This window comes from Caretta caretta, chromosome 1 (assembly GCF_965140235.1).
Source record: "Caretta caretta isolate rCarCar2 chromosome 1, rCarCar1.hap1, whole genome shotgun sequence".
Classification (NCBI taxonomy): Eukaryota; Metazoa; Chordata; order Testudines; family Cheloniidae; genus Caretta; species Caretta caretta.
The window spans coordinates 338170665-338186633 of record NC_134206.1 but is presented as its reverse complement, the minus strand read 5'-3'; the positions used below and the strand labels follow the sequence as shown (position 1 = coordinate 338186633).

General features: G+C 40.1%; 1 protein-coding gene across 3 annotated transcripts in view; it reads right to left on the bottom strand.

Annotated features, from left to right (window-relative positions):
• DMTF1 (cyclin D binding myb like transcription factor 1) overlaps positions 1-13158 on the bottom strand; it is a 61479-nt gene extending 48321 nt beyond the window's left edge. For 2 of the 3 annotated variants that reach the window (XM_048836527.2, XM_075124525.1), the window contains exons 1-3: positions 13014-13158; positions 2101-2217; positions 958-1080 (exon numbers count right to left, since the gene is read on the bottom strand). In XM_048836527.2, coding sequence (XP_048692484.2) covers positions 958-1080; positions 2101-2209 — 232 coding nt within the window. In that variant the 5' untranslated portion in view covers positions 2210-2217; positions 13014-13158. Of the gene's footprint in view, positions 1-957; positions 1081-2100; positions 2218-12545; positions 12985-13013 lie in introns of those variants that run through there. The other variant, XM_048836528.2, reaches the window with a different exon arrangement.
• Positions 13159-15969: the final 2811 nt, after the last annotated feature.

Genomic DNA, 15969 nt, shown 5'->3' with positions numbered 1-15969 from the left:
CTTGCTAATACTTCGCTTTATGAAGTTCAAATAAGGATTTTAAAACTAGGACATGTACAACTAGGACATCTACCACCTTTTGGTAGATTCATGTTGTAAAACAAAAAATATAATTAGTTTTAAATAACTGGGTGCAAACAGCACAATGCGAAGGTTTCTTTTCCTGTTCTATATTTTGTTTTCATTACTCTCCAATGACTATTAGTGTATAACTTTCAAACTAGTTGGCAGCAACTTTTAAAGCTTATTTTTCCTGTAGCTCCAACCTTACAGTGTTTGCATTTGTAAAAATAACAATTAATAAAGTCCTAACAAAGTTCTAGATACTATACTTCATATAAATAGGACAGAAAGTAGAGCCAAAGAGTAGAGAGTTTAGTGTTTTGGAATACTCAGACTCACTAGAACCACAGGTTCAAACCCTGACAAGCTTGATTCAATTCTCTATCATACTGTGATAAATAACTCAAGCACCACACAGTTCTCTACATATGTGTGGATCTGTCAGATATGGCCTCAAACATGGAAAGCTCAACTGTTCTGTTTGGACATAAAGATCCTGTACTCTTTTAGTAAGAACAGAGTGTTTGCGTTGGTGTCCTCCCAACTCTGCCTCCCCGAGTCGTACAGTATGCTAGTTGGTTGCTGCTCTCTATCCAACAGCTGGGTTTACTTCATTGATACTGTATGTATACAGCTTGTTGTAAAGTGTTCTATGACTTATGGGGATTAAAGTGTAAAATATTGATAGAAACACTGACAAAATAAAGTGTTCTAAAATATTCCTAATTTTTTTTTTTGCTCCAAGGCTCATCATCATGTTCCTATTATGCCTCTGGCGTTTAGGGCAGTGACGAAGCTCCTCCACTCCTGTCTGTTTCTGGCAAGTCTTTCAATGCTTCAAGAGTGCCAGAACATAAATATAATGTGCACTTTGATGAGTGTTCAGTGACTTACTTGGAACTGCAACAACAGAAATGCATGGAGTAGAATCATCAATACTCTGATCATCCTCTGATGATAAGCAAAGTCTCTTGTGTGGAGGTTCAGTGCTGTCTTCTGAGTCTACTTCATCAGCTTCTAGTAACAAAAACACATCCAGAGCCCTTTCTATTAACATAATGAACCTTGTGTTGACCAAACATTGCTGAAGCTAAAAACAAACATGTGAAAGCTTGCTCAGTGCTCTCATTCAAGTGTTTTCTTTCTTATTTAAACTGAACCTCACTCTTGCTAAACCATGTTAATAGTGTGGCTGATTAACCATTCGAACAGCTTACCAGAGGATTCTTTGTCACTGGAAATTTTAAAATCAAGATTGGATGTTTTTTTAAAAGATATACTCTGGTTCAAACAGCAATTAATCCAGGGAGGTCCTAAAGCCTGTGTGGTTCAGGAGGCCAGATTAGAAGATCACAATGGTCCCTTCTGGTCTCAACATTTGAATCGCTCTCAGAAGCAAAGCAAGCCCCTGAGCCCGCGAATATCCATGCTGGTGCTCAACTCCAAGAATGTGAGTAGCCCACTGAAGTCAATCAGCTATTCATGTGCTTAAAGTTAAGCAAGTTTGTAAATTCTCCGTAGGATTAAAGTGTATACTGGTAGATTTGTAAAATTATAAAATAAAGGGCGTTAATAATCCAGTGTGACCAAAAGAAGTCAAGATCTGTATTTTTAAAATGTTGCTTTTATAATGCACCAGTTAAAGGTGTAAGAGATGCTGTACTAGTTTCAGGAAATAACTAAAAACAGAGTCCACAGCCCAGGAACCAGCCACTTAAAAAAATTCAAGTCAGCTAAAAGGAAAACTTGGCAACAAGCAGGACAACATATCCAAGAAAAATGTTATCTGAAAGGAAAGGTCTTACACAGAGCTTTAAAGAGAGCTAAAGGGAAATCCTGAGAAAGGGAGGCCCTAGAACACAAAATATCCTGCCCTAGCCCAAAGCAGACAGAACCTCAGCATGGACAGCAAAGACAATCCAACTGATAACATCTCACTTGGAGGGACACAGGTGGAGAGGGAGGTTGAAAAGGGTTTCAAAATAAATAGAACCAATAAAACAGAGAGAATACAAACACTGGTATAATTCTCTATACCATTCTGAGGGCAATGAAGTATAAGGTTCCCTTCGGTGTCCTGGGTCAAAGTCACAGAGTTCACGGTTTCTACTGTCACTGTGTCAGACTCTTCTTCAACTGTGCTCATACTCAAACCTGAACAGAAGAAAAAAAATTAAAGTCTTCTTTGAGCAGGCTCTACTTTCAATATACGACATATTCTTTCTCCTGCATTTAATGAGTAGTGCAAAACTCCTCTAGAGACCTGGGAGTCAGGAGACCTGGGTTCTATCCTTGCTCTGACACTGACTCATTGTATGGCTTCAGCAAGTTGAGGCTTGAAAAGTATACCTGACTTGACTTTTCATCCATGCTTAAACACTATTCCACAACAGAACTGCTTTCCTGTACCTTTGTCATATACAGTTCTATAAATTATAAGAACATTTCAAAGCTATCTAGGTGCCTAAAATATGCACACAGGAGCCCAACTTCACAATTTAGGTGCGTTTGCCATTTTCAGAAGGGAAGTCAGGTTCTGCATAAGCTCCCTAAGTGACTTTTTTATTAATTTAAATAGAAAGTATTTCATTTGAAACTTCAGAAGAATCATAAGTATTAGAAATAAAAGGACCTAACAGATCATTTAGTCCATCTTCCTGCCAGTGCATGACTGTTCCCTACAGTGCATTTGCTACTGCTTCATCCCCTTGAATTTAAGAAGTCTCAACTAACAGGACTTCCAGGGGGAGAGGGATAGCTCAGTGGTTTGAGCATTGGCCTGCTAAACCCAGGGTTGTGAGCTCAATCCTTGAGGTGGCCATTTAGGGATCTGGGGCAAAAATTGGGGACTGGTCCTGTTTTGAGCAGGAGGTTGGACTAGATGATCTCCTGAGGTCCCTTCCAACCCTGATATTCTATGACTCTATGATACTTCCTTTATGGGACTATTCCACAATACATCTCACTGTCAGCAAGTATAGATTTTCACTTTCCTAATTTCATCCCATTACTCTTATCCATATCCCAAACTGCCATATAATAATAATTCCTCTTCTTCCTTAATGTTTACACCCTTCAATCATGCATAGACTATCACATTATCCTCCTTAGCCACTGCTTAGCCAAGCTATATGCAATTGGCTTTTTTCAAGGCCTCAGTACTACAAAGATGTATTCACATGCTTAAAGTTAGTTGTGTGTGCAAATCTTTGAAGGATTGGACCCTTAATCTTTCCTCATAAGCAAACTCCTTTAGGCCTCTGATCATTTCTTTCTGTTGCTCTTCTCGGAACTCCTTCCAGTTTGTCCATATCTTTCTGGTAACAGGGTGCCCAAAAATGAATGCAGTATTTCAGCTGTGGTCATACCAGACCAGTACTAGGAAGGACAATTACCTCTCTTATCTACAATATAGATCTGCATATGCAGCCAAAGATGCACTGGCCTCTTTGGTTACTATAGAATACTGAAGGATGAATTTGCTGTCCATTAACAGCTCCTGGTCTCTTGCAGGTGCTTCTCAGGTTTCTCTATCCCACTGAATACCAATGTTTTGGATTCTTCTTTCCTAGATGTATTACCTTTCATTTTTTTCAAATCTCATGTACTCTCTCTGCCCATGTTTCTAAGGTCTTCAAGTCTTCTTTATATTATTTCTTTGCCCTCTCTACTACTTGTGAAATTTTTCATTTGAGAACTTTATTAATGGGTTGTTTACTTTAGCTTCCTGACCTCTAGTTAGGATGTTAAATAAGACCACACCTGTCACTGGAAGGAGGATGCCACTGTTTCCCATCCAGCCCCCACCTTTCTTTTTTGTGAGTGGCTCTTCCACACAGCAACAGTAGACAGAAAAATACTTTTTTAAAACCTAGAAAAATGTTATTCTAAAACCAAAACACTGAAAAAGGGTCAGAGGGGCGGTATAGTACCGGCAACAATTTTTAACTCATGTTTTATAAGTGGTTATTATTGACAGTAACTCCTACAGATGATCCCAACTAGACCAGGGTCCCACTGTGCTAGGGTTTATACAGACAGCCCCTACCATAAGGCATTTACAATCTACATTTTAAATTGATTCCTTGAGTGGTATTGCTTTGGCAAGAAACTAATTAAACAAAGTGATTCTATCTAAAATAATAGTAGTTACTGAAGACTGTCAGCAACTGCTGTAATTACTAGAGAGGATAAGACCATTGTTGGCATTTAGAATGAACATCATCTTAGAAAGCGTCACAAATCATGTAAGTCCATTCTGGTGCTTGTTGGAAGGATTCCACTTTAAAACAACCAGCCATTTAAAATATGGGTAATAATGGTTGCTTCCTAGGATGAAATTGTATTAGCTCTTCATTATGGTGAGAATTCTGAAGGCTGTTGATAACCTAGAGCAAACTAAACTGCAAGCAGTATTTGTTGAAAAAGTTATGTTGTTGATTTTAAGGGACTGGAACATGCATCCTTAGCCCAAATGGAGACTGAGAAATATTCAACATGTTTTACTAATGGGTGGACTATACCGTCTTTAGACTTGAACCTTGATTCTTTAGTTTAATGTTTGAGAGGTTGGCAAACAGGAAAATTCCTCACTTGTTCTTTTGATGGAAGAATAGAACGCTTTATTGCCACAACACATTTGTACTTTCTAGACAGTTTTCAACAGGAATGGGATCACATGGGAGTGTTGTAGTTACAATCCTCACGGCAAAGTTTCTCGAAATGAAGCATCCTTATTTAGCAGCCATTAGCGTATGATTATTTCCACCCCATCATGTGCACGCGCACACACACACTCTCACTCTCTGAAGTCAGCTGTTTTTCCTTCCAGGACTTCAATGGATCCCACTACAGTGTGGAAGACAGACAAGACCAACTTGTTTATAAAAGCAAATTTCAACCACGTGTTTCACTAAGGCTCATTTTTATTGATCTTGGAGGGGGAGGAAGTTCTAGCACTATAAATGCTGGGAAATATAGAACAGGGTTTTTATTGTAGGCATCCACAATGAAAACCAAATAAAGAGATCTGACAGCTGAGCTTTCCTCCGTCCTGCCACCCTTCCTTTCCCACGGGCATTTAGGACTGGTTGGAAAACAGTGGAAAGATCTCTCTGAGACATTTTGGCATGGGGGGTAGGCTCTTAAATTGGCAATATAAATTTGAGAGTAATTGTTGAGAATGCAGAGCAGTTAGCATTATTGTCCCTGTAAAGCTGCTAAAAAATTGTAGAGAAGGTGTCTGAGAACCCAGCAAACTGAAGGTCTGGAAGGTGGGGGAGGAGAAAAATATCTTGGGAGTGGGGTACAGCCTTCCAATGCAACAGTCCTCAAGAAATGGAGGTTCCCCAAGGTAAGCAGAGACAGGAGACAGCAACTCTCTCTCCACTGTTGCTTTATCTTTCATGGCTATGCAGCAGCAACCATAAGAGAAGTTAATGACGCCTGGGGCAGCACCTCCTCCCACTGAAATATCTGCATGGGTACCTTCAGAGTCAGCTAAAGATGATGCTACAGTAACCATCAGAGTTCCCAGCTACTCCCTGTCTACCACAAAACCCCCACGGAGTCCAATCCCCATGGAGTCACCTGACAAGATGGGATTATGCAATGAAGGTAGCACTCCCCAACATAAACCCAAGATCCAGCAGAATACCATGCTTGTTGCCAAACGTCTTACGCCTGAGAATGATGTATGCCAAAGTCAAGGTTAAAGAGAAGAGATGGGGACATACTGACTTGAGGCACAGATCTTCTAGAGTAAATTATGCTGGTGATAGTGTTTTGGTTTTTCACTTTCATCCCTATTTGAGGTTTAGCACATATGAAATCTTAATTTCTGATCTTAGGTAACCATGATTTATAACTAAACCATGCTAAACGAGGGCCTGATTTAAAGAGCATTGAAGTCAATGGAAAGACTCCCATTGACTTCAATAGGGTTTGGATGAGGGCCCAATAATAGTTTTGCTGTTGTGAAGCAACTTGAAAAGGAAAATCAAATCTGAATATCATGAAACACTTCCAATTAGTGCACTCTTTTAGATTGTAGATTAAAAGGTGAAGGGAAAGTAAGGGAAACTCTTTCGAGATATGTAAATTTAGACAGACAACATAGTGCAAGTGTGTACATACCACAGGTATGGGGTAGCTAATCTAACAGAAATTCAAGATTAAACAATTCTGAAAAAGTGTTTATTAAATAAACAGCTTTCAGAACTTTAATGGTTACTTTTTTAACCCAGGCTAAGTTCTTCTGTTTGATATTCTCAGATACTATAGGAATGGGTACACTATAATTGAATACTGACCCCGACAGACAATTCACTGATAGGCTACCATTCTTATACAGAACACAGCAGAGTGATGCTGCAGAAGACAATGCATTCTAATGAAGACTTCCTTGATACTGACTGCAGGGAAAACATTCTTGCTGGAGGTCTTCAATTTATCACGATGACTGCTGAATCTTACCATTGGCACTACATCACGGTTAAGGTTCCTTCAGCGCAGGCACAACATAAATCTCTTCCAACACAAAAACTACTTCCATCCACAATCCATTTACTCAAAAAAGTCAAACGCACAAACAGTCATGGCCCTATAATTATTTCTGATAATCTACAATTTTGACATTACCAACATACAATTTCTCCATCTCCAAAACATCATCTTTTTTAGTCTCTCATACAGTTTGCTACCCTGCTCATCCTTTTATGCATCTTCCATAAACAAACTTAAGAAATGTGAGTACATACTGTGTTTGATTTTGTGTGCTATGTGGAAGGGTGTAGGTTTGTACTAGAAGATAATATAATGTTGGGTGGATAAAGGGGAATAGTACGAATATTTATTATGAGTGGTTGTGAAGATAGATAGCATGTGAATGGTTTGGATCCTAATTTTACCTAAATAAGTGATTTCCTAGATTTTACGGATTGCTTTGTTAAGAAGTGCACCTGAACAATCTTAGCTGCAAATTAAAAATTATACGGGATTTAAACAGTTCTCTATGAAACCGAACATATTGTGTGGGTTAAACAATGCTTATGGGCAGACTGTTTTAATGTTTTTTTTCTTAATATGGATAGTAAAGATTCAGGCATTATTGTTCATAGCAGCTAGTCCACTGAAACTACATAGTGCAGTAATGTAAACCTGTTTCAGAAAATTACGGGGTGTACAGTAGGTTCACCTAATCTCTGACAAAGCTGATTTTACATTAAGTCATCAGAATTAAGAATTGTGATTTTCAGTAACAAAAGTTCTATAGTGCTGTCAGTCATGAGATTTCACCACGTAACTGTACTGGGGACAACAGCAAGTTCCGCGGAAACTGTTTTTATACACTCATTATTGGATCTAATGCTTACTCTGAACTAAATTTAAGAAGAAATATGACCTTTTAATCATCAGGAAATGAACAAAGCAGTGGCAATAGCCTTCTACCTACTAACTTGATTTCAGATCTAGTCCTCCCGTCAAGTGCCACAAATGGGTCCTTTTTCAATGGATCCACACTGCTAATTTCACTGGGTAAAAATGTATTTCTTTTTAAAGTTTGATTTTTTGCTACAAGATGCTATTAGATACAGTAAAATTAAACTGGAGCAACTACATTCGAATCGATAGGACATCAGTGTAGTTATTCAAGGCACCACCATTGTAACTGACATTTAACTAGGGCTGTCAAGAGATTAAAAAAAATTAATCATGCGATTAATCACATTGTTAAACAATAATATAATACCATTTATTTAAATATTTTTGGATGTTCTACACATTTTCAAATATATTGATCTCAATTACAATACAGAATACTAAGTGTACAGTACCCACTGTAGAGAAATAGTAGAGAAATGGTATTTTTCAATTCACCTAATACAAGTACTGTAGTGCAATCTCTTTCATTAAAGTTGAACTTACAAATGTTGAATCATGTAAAAAAAACTGCATTAATGTAAAAGTTTATAGCCTACAAGTCCACTTAGTCCTACTTCTTGTTCAGCCAATAGCTCAGACAAACAAGTTTGTTTACATTTGCAGGAGATAATGCTGTGTGCTTCTTGTTTACAAGGTCACAAACATTCCCATGGTGTTGTTGTAGCCGGTATCGCAAGATATTTTTCGTGTCAGAAGTGCGAAAGATTCAGATGTCCCCTCATGCTTCAACCACCATTCCAGAGGACACGCGTCCATACTGATGATGAGTTCTGCTTGATAATGATCCACAGTGGACAGATGCATGTTCATTTTCATCATCTGAGGGAGATGCCACAAGCAGAAGGTTGATATTCTTTAGTGGTGATTCGGGTTCTGTGGTTTCCACATCAAAGGGTTGCTCTTTTAAAACTTTTGAAAGCATGCTCCACACCTTATCCCTCTCAGATTTTGGAAGCCACTTCAGCTTCTTAAACCTTAGGTTGAATGCTGTAGCTATCTTTAGAAATCTCACATTGGTTCCTTCTTTGTGTTTTGTCAAATCTGCAGTGAAAGTGTTCCTAAACAAAGATGTGCTGGGTTGTCATCTGAGACTGCTTTAACATGAAATATATGGCAGAATGGGGGTAAACCAGACTAGGAGACATACAATTCTCCACAAATTTAATTAATGCATTATTTTTTTAACGCGCATCATCAGTATGGAAGCACATCCTCTGGAACGGTAGCCAAAGCATGAAGAGGCATACGAATGTTTAGCATATCTGGCACATAAATACCTTGCAATGCCAGCTACAACAGTGGCATGTGAACACCTGTTCTCACTTTCAGGTGATATTGTAAATAAGAAGCAGGCAGCATTATTTTCTGTAAACATAAACAAACTTGTTTCTCTTAGTGATTCGCTAAATAAGAAGTATGACTGAGTGGACTTATAGGCTCTAAAGTTTTACATTGTTTTGTTTTTGAGTGGAGTTATGTAACAAAATAAATTTACATTTATAAGTTGCACTTTCATGCTAGAGAGCACATTACAGTACTTGTCTGAGGTGAACTGAAAAATACTATTTCTTTTATCATTTTAACAGTGCAAATATTTGTAATAAAAATAGAAAGTGAGCACCATACACTTTGCATTCTGTGTTGTAATTGAAATAGATATATTTGAACATGTAGAAAAACATCCAAAAATATTTAACACATTTCAATTGGTATTTTATTGTTTAGCATTTCAATTAAAACTACGATTAATCATGATTAATTTTTTTAATTGCATGGGTTAACTGCGATTAATCGACAGCCCTAATTATAACACAACCTACAATACCTTGTACTTTAAAGCTATATCAACTCTTTTGATGTGTTCTGAATGTGTTCTCATTAAAAAGTCAATAAGTTAATAAATACATATGCAGTCATAATCAGCAGTTTTCACTGGTCATCTGGCACACATTTGTAAAAACCACCACATAAACAAGATGACTTCTTGTTCACAATGGCCGCTTCTGGTTGTCCAAATAGCATATGGTGCAGTAACAGCAAAATTAGACCCAGCAGTTAAGTATTTCAGATTCAAAAAAATCTGTCACAAAGAAATCTTCTTAAATAGCTGCAAAAGTGGGGGGAATGTTGGGGGGGGGGGGGGTGTCAGCCCAAACACAGAGATTCCATGTCAGAGGTTTTCTATGGAAATTCACTCTATATGTCATGATTTATTTTAAATGATTTGAAATGAAGTCGACCGAGTTCAAAAGCAGCATTTATAACAAACATTTATACAGATGGGTTATCACAGAGATAGAAGGTATAGTAGACACATGTTGAGACAAACTGTTCTCATTTACACCAGCATAAAATTGACAACTTCATAAAGTCAAAGGAGGAACAAGGAGAGATTAATTATCAATATGAGGAGAGATTAACAAGACTGGGACTTTTCAGCTTGGAAAAGAGACAACTAAGGGGGGATATAGTAGAGGTCTACACAATCATGACTGGTGTGGAGAAAGTAAATAAGAAAGTGTTATTTACTCCTTTTCCTAACACAAAAACTAGGGGTCACCAAATGAAATTAATAGGCAGCAGGTTTCAAACAAACAAAAGGAAATATTTCTTCAGACACACAGTCAACCTGTGGATCTCTTTGCCTGAGGATGTTGTGAAGGCCAAGACTATAATAGGGTTCAAAAAAGTTCCATTAATGGCTATTAGCCAGGATGGCAGGGATGGTGCCAAAAGCTGGGAAATGGGTGACAGGGAACATATCACTTGATGATTACCTGTTCCGTTCATTCCCTCTAAAGCACCTGGTATTCACAGAATCATAGAATATCAGGTTTGGAAGGGACCTCAGGAGGTCATCTAGTCCAAACCCCTGCTCAAAGCAGGACCAATCCCCAACAAAATCATTGGCCGCTGTCGAAAGACAGGATACTGGGCTAGATAAGAGTGACCATATTAGGTCAGACCAATAGTTTATGAGGTATTCCAGATGTACTGGTGTGCCAGTACACAGTTTTAGCCAACCATTGCAATATGAAGCAGAGAGCATGCCTTCATCCATCATATAGAACAATGGAAAATTGGACCACTGGCCATTTCTGAGGCTCTCAAATACTACCGGGATAGGTGTGAAGAAAAGCTTGATAGATTGGTATACACTAACAAACACTAAAGAAAAAGTATTTCAATTACAACTCTTTATTAATGTTCAAAATTGTCTCTTCACCTTTAGATACATTAATATTTCATAATACACTAGCAAATACGAAAAGTTGTTCAGTATTATACCTACTGTAATTATAATGAAAAGCCACAGCTCTGATGCTTTGAGAGGCATAGCTGAACATACAAATTAACTTCTATAAAGAAGAGTGCTGTGACCTATGTTGAAGTATTCACACAAATGGTTAATATTTCAGCCCCGATCCTACAACTGTCTCTGCAAGGAGCCAGTTTCAGGTTTCAGCCCTGATAACTGCTGCAAGATCCACACCTCTGTGGGATATTACTGATTCAGCTGATACTCCTATTATTTACAGTACCAACTCTAAAGAATTTGATTTTATTTGACTACACAAATGTTTAAATATAAAAACCCTTTCTTCTTTGTATAAAAAGAACAGAGTACTTGTTCAACAGAGTACAAGTACTCTGTTCATTTTGCAAATACAGACTAACACGGTGCTACTCTGAAACCTATATTTATAAAGTTCAGTCAATGTTCAGATGGCATATACCAGGGGTAGGCAACCTATGGCACGTGTGCCGAAGGCGGCATGCGAGCTGATTTTCAGTGGCACTCATGCTGCCCGGTCCGGGGGGCTCTGCATTTTAATTTAATTTTAAATGAAGTTTCTTAAACATTTTAAAAACCTTATTTACTTGACATACAAAAATAGTTTAGTTATATATTATGGACTTATAGAAAGAGACCTTCTAAAAACATTGAAATGTATTACTGGCACGTGAAACCTTAAATAAGAGTGAATAAATGAAGACTTGGCACACCAATTCTGAAAGGTTTCTGAGTAACAGCCGTGTTAGTCTGTATTCGCAAAAAGAAAAAGGAGTACTAGTGGGACCTTAGAGACTAACCAATTTATTGGAGCATAAGCTTTCGTGAGCTACAGCTCACTTCATTGGATGCATTCAGTTCTGAAAGGCTGCCGACCCCTAGCACATACAAACTCCAGTGTTTTGTTTTCCTTACAGTTGTCTTCATCTACATGGCGAAGTCATTGTCAAGCTGTATCTTTTTACTTCATTATGAAGGCACTTCACTACATCTTTCATGTTTGTAAGATGCTTATTACCTGAATATTGTCAATGTATCAAACTACACATTACACTGTCTGTAAGTTTGTCAACAAATAACCTTTGTCAGGTTATGTGAATGCTCTATTTCTACTTCTAACTGGGAACTAAAATTTCAGTAACTCTCTCAGTCAGTGTACACATATACTTTGCTGTACTTTCTCTGAATTGCTTAATGAGACGTGGTGTGAGGGATATATTTGCATTTACCATAAGCGTATTGATTATGCATCATCATAGCCAGAACTTATTACACAACTAAAACAAAGCACAATCATTTACATAAAACAGGGATACATATGTTCTCCTAACAGGATGCATTCGGTTGTATGGCTAAAGCATAATTATCAAGTTAGTTGAAAAAATAAGTTCTGGCAATTTTCCATATTTAAGTGAAAATCCTCACTCTTTGTAGATTTCCTCTTTCAGAAACCTACTGTAACACCTACTGCCAGAATAACCCCCAATCATATCACCTATCAGAATAAAACACCAGACCCAGGAAAGAAGAAATGTTACTCATGCTTTGCAGCCGGGCTTTTAACATTTAAAGACACGAGTTTAAAAATCTGGGAAAAAGGCAAAAAAAAAAAAAAATTTTTTTTCCAAAAGCGCAAACAATAATCCGTAAGCGCCTTCTCCCCCGCACCACGAGTCTCCTCTGGGGCGCTTTCACTACCATACGTTTTAAAAAACCACTTTGCATTTTTCATTTTATATTTCACCTGCTTTGCCATTTTCACTGTTTTGTTGCAATAAAAACGCCCCCACGCCCGGTGACAATCACGCCCACACGTGCACCAGCTCCGCCCTCCTGGCGAGGAGTTACAGCCCCGGGGGGGGGGGGGGCTGCTCCCCCACACCCCCTGGTTCAGGGGGGCGCTGTGGGGGAAGAAGCCGCCTCTGCCCCCCGGCCAGGCTCCCGCTGCTCCCCGCCCGGCAGCGCCGCCATTTGGTCCCATTCGAGCTCCGACGCCATTTTCCTGTCTCCGCGGCTTCTTCTCGCCCGGCGGCGGCGGCGGCGGCGGCAGCAGCTGAGGCCGCTGCGAGCCCCGCTCCCTATCCCCACCAGCCGTCGGTGAGAGGAAGGGGCTGCGCCGCCCCCCGCTGCCGCCCCGCCAACGGGCTCTCCCGCCGCGCCCTGCGGCCGGCTGCTCCCGGCCCCGGCAGCCCGCGGGTCCCCTCGCACTTACTTCCTGTTTTGGGTCCGGGCACTTGAGAAACCAGGATGGAGACTCTGAAGTACCAGGATGGAGGCGCCGAGAGCGGCAGCGAGCGGGGGAGGCAGCAGCGGGGCCGGGGCACAGGCAGCCAGCGAGCCGCCGGAAGAGCCGCCGCCGCCCCGCCCACCGGCTTCCGCCGCGGCGCGGCGCCACAAAGCTCACGGAGCTGGGCGGGCCGGGGGAGAGCGCGAGAAAGGTCACACCATCCCCATCTGTGTGCCCTGCTGAGGGGAGATTCTATCTCATCCCACTCCTCTGTGTGTGCCCTGCTGAGAGGAGAAACTTCCCCACTCCCAACCGCCTGCTAAAGGGAGACTCTATTCCACTCCTCTGTGGGCTCTGCTGAGAGGAGATACCTCCCCATCCCACCCCTGGGTGCATAGGTGCTGGAACTAGGGGTGCTGCTGTGGTTTCCATCATATACAGATTTCAGAGTAGCAGCCGTGTTAGTCTGTATTCACAAAAAGGAAAGGAGGACTTGTGGCACCTTAGAGACTAACACATTTTTTTGAGCATAAGCTTTCGTGAGCTACAGCTCACTTCAAGCTCACGAAAGCTTATGCTCAAATAAATGTGTTAGTCTCTAAGGTGCCACAAGTCCTCCTTTCCTTTTTATCATATACAGAGTTTACAGTTTGGTTCAATAGCTCTCGGCACCCCCACTGTACAAATTGTTCCCTCAGCACTTCCTATGCGCAGAGGTGCTGGAGCAGTTTTTCTAGTGGGGGTGCCGAGAGCCATTGAACCAAACTGTGAACCCTGTATATAATGGAAACGACTTCAAGCCTGGGGGTGCTGCATCTCTAGTTCCAGCACTTATGAAGTTGCCTGTTGGCAAGATGGTGCTTTTAAGTGCCTTGATTCTTGGCAAAAGTCACTGCATTTCTCCTTGTTTAACTGATCTCAGAATATGGCCCTTAAAATTTGCCCTTGATCAATAAGGGAAGGGGAACATTTCAGATAAATTCTCATCTCTTTCCAGAGGAACCTTTTTTTCCTGATGCTGTGTAAGCCAGAATAATGGAAATTCAGCTCTCCAGAAAGTCGTCGTAGAGCCTGATTCTCCCCTCACATGGACTTGCATAATCTCAGGACTAACTCCATTGAAATTCATGGGAATATGCTAGTGAAAAAAGTGATGTATATCCATTTTCTGTCAGTGCCTTCCCATTTCATAGACTCATGCATTTCCCTCGTCACACTTACACTGTGCTGGTGCATGGGGTTACTTATCTAATACAGTGGAACCTCGCTATTTGGCTTTAATGACTGGAGGACTTATCATGAATGAGTGAATTTTGCAAATTAGTAATGAAATAGACACAACACAAAACAGGCCAAGGGACTGGATCACAAAAAGTGTTTTGTTCATTTGTTCATTTATTTTTTATCTATGTAGCTTAATTATTTAGGATAATACTGTATAGTACTTCATAATGGGCTCATTCCTGCAACTCTTACTTACTGTGCAGTTCCTTTGAGGACTACTTGTATGAATAAGGACTATTTGCACCCATGAAAATGGGCTGCAGGATCTGCCACATTGTACTAAGTATCCTGTAATATATTCAGTAAAAGGGAAATGAGACTTCACTATGGTGCTATTAAATCTTTGCAGAGAACGGGGGAGAGATCACATTTGTTTTGTGTGAATTATAAAATGTGCAAACTAGCTAGATTCTGCTCTTCTCACTGTGTCTCAGAGGGGCTTTAAAACTAAGCATTTTTACTTGTCAAAGAGAATTCTCTTTGTCTCCATTTAGTGAATTGTAAGATGGAGATAATATCACACCATGTCTTGTAAAGGTGTTACAAAGCTTCATTAATGTTTGTTAAGCGTCACATAGCTTGGCAAGAAGAGGATCAGGGGAAGGGCTATGCACTGGATATATTGTTGTCTGGATCCAGCAGTCAAGAACTAGAGGTGTCTGCTAATTCAGAAGGGAAGATCTAGTTCATAATTGTTAGGCTTACCAAATTTCCTCAGTCATTCTCTGCTTCAGTAAATTTTTTTCTCTGTAAATATTTTGTGGTTATGGTAGCAGAGGTAGCAACAGGTACAGTTTAAGGGTGCCTGATCTGTCCCATTATAAGAACCTGTTGGCGGCTCCTTATAACTTTGCCAGATTTAGCTGTTCAGGCTGAAGTTTTCCTGGCCTGGTGTCTGCCTCAGGCTGAATACTTCGGGGAAATTTCGGCAAAAGTGATTCAGCTGTTTCTCAGAATGAGGTTGGGGGAAACACGTTGTTTCACGCATGTTAAAAAGTTCTTATGACAGTTTTATTGAGAAGCTTTAGTGCCTCCATCATTTGGAGTAGGGACTTGAAATTTCCCAAGTGACATTGCCTTTTGCCATTCCCGTGAACACATGCCCAAAGTTAGCCAAGTTATGAGCCCCTGAAACATCTCAGCTTGCACATTTTCAGTAGATACTTTTTAGCGTTCAGCAGCTAAATTCTCCAAAGATTCCACCTACATCGAACATGCTCCAGCCCAGGCTGCAGGGGCTCAGCTGGAGTTTTCCTGCTTTGTTCCTCCCAAGAGTCAGGAGCTGGTGTGGCACCATGAACAGGAACTGAGAACAGGGAGGCTGTATAAGAATGCATGAGCATAAAGAGAGGCAAATTCAGGTTGTATAGACATGTTAATTCTGGCATTTCCTCATTTTTCAGTGCTATACTTTGCAATCTTAATATTTTCTTTATATAGTTTTTTGGAAGTAATATTATGAAGAGCCTGTACCTGCAGTCCTATAGACTCATAACTTCCAAGGAAGTCAGTGGGAGTTTTGAGTGCACAATAAACACAGATTCAAGCCCCAGGTACAGAAAGCAAAACTTCTCCTCTCTGTACATGTCATGTTCTCCATACTCTGTCAGCGCAAGATCCACTCATAGAGGAAGAGCAGAATATCAAAGTAGAGTGG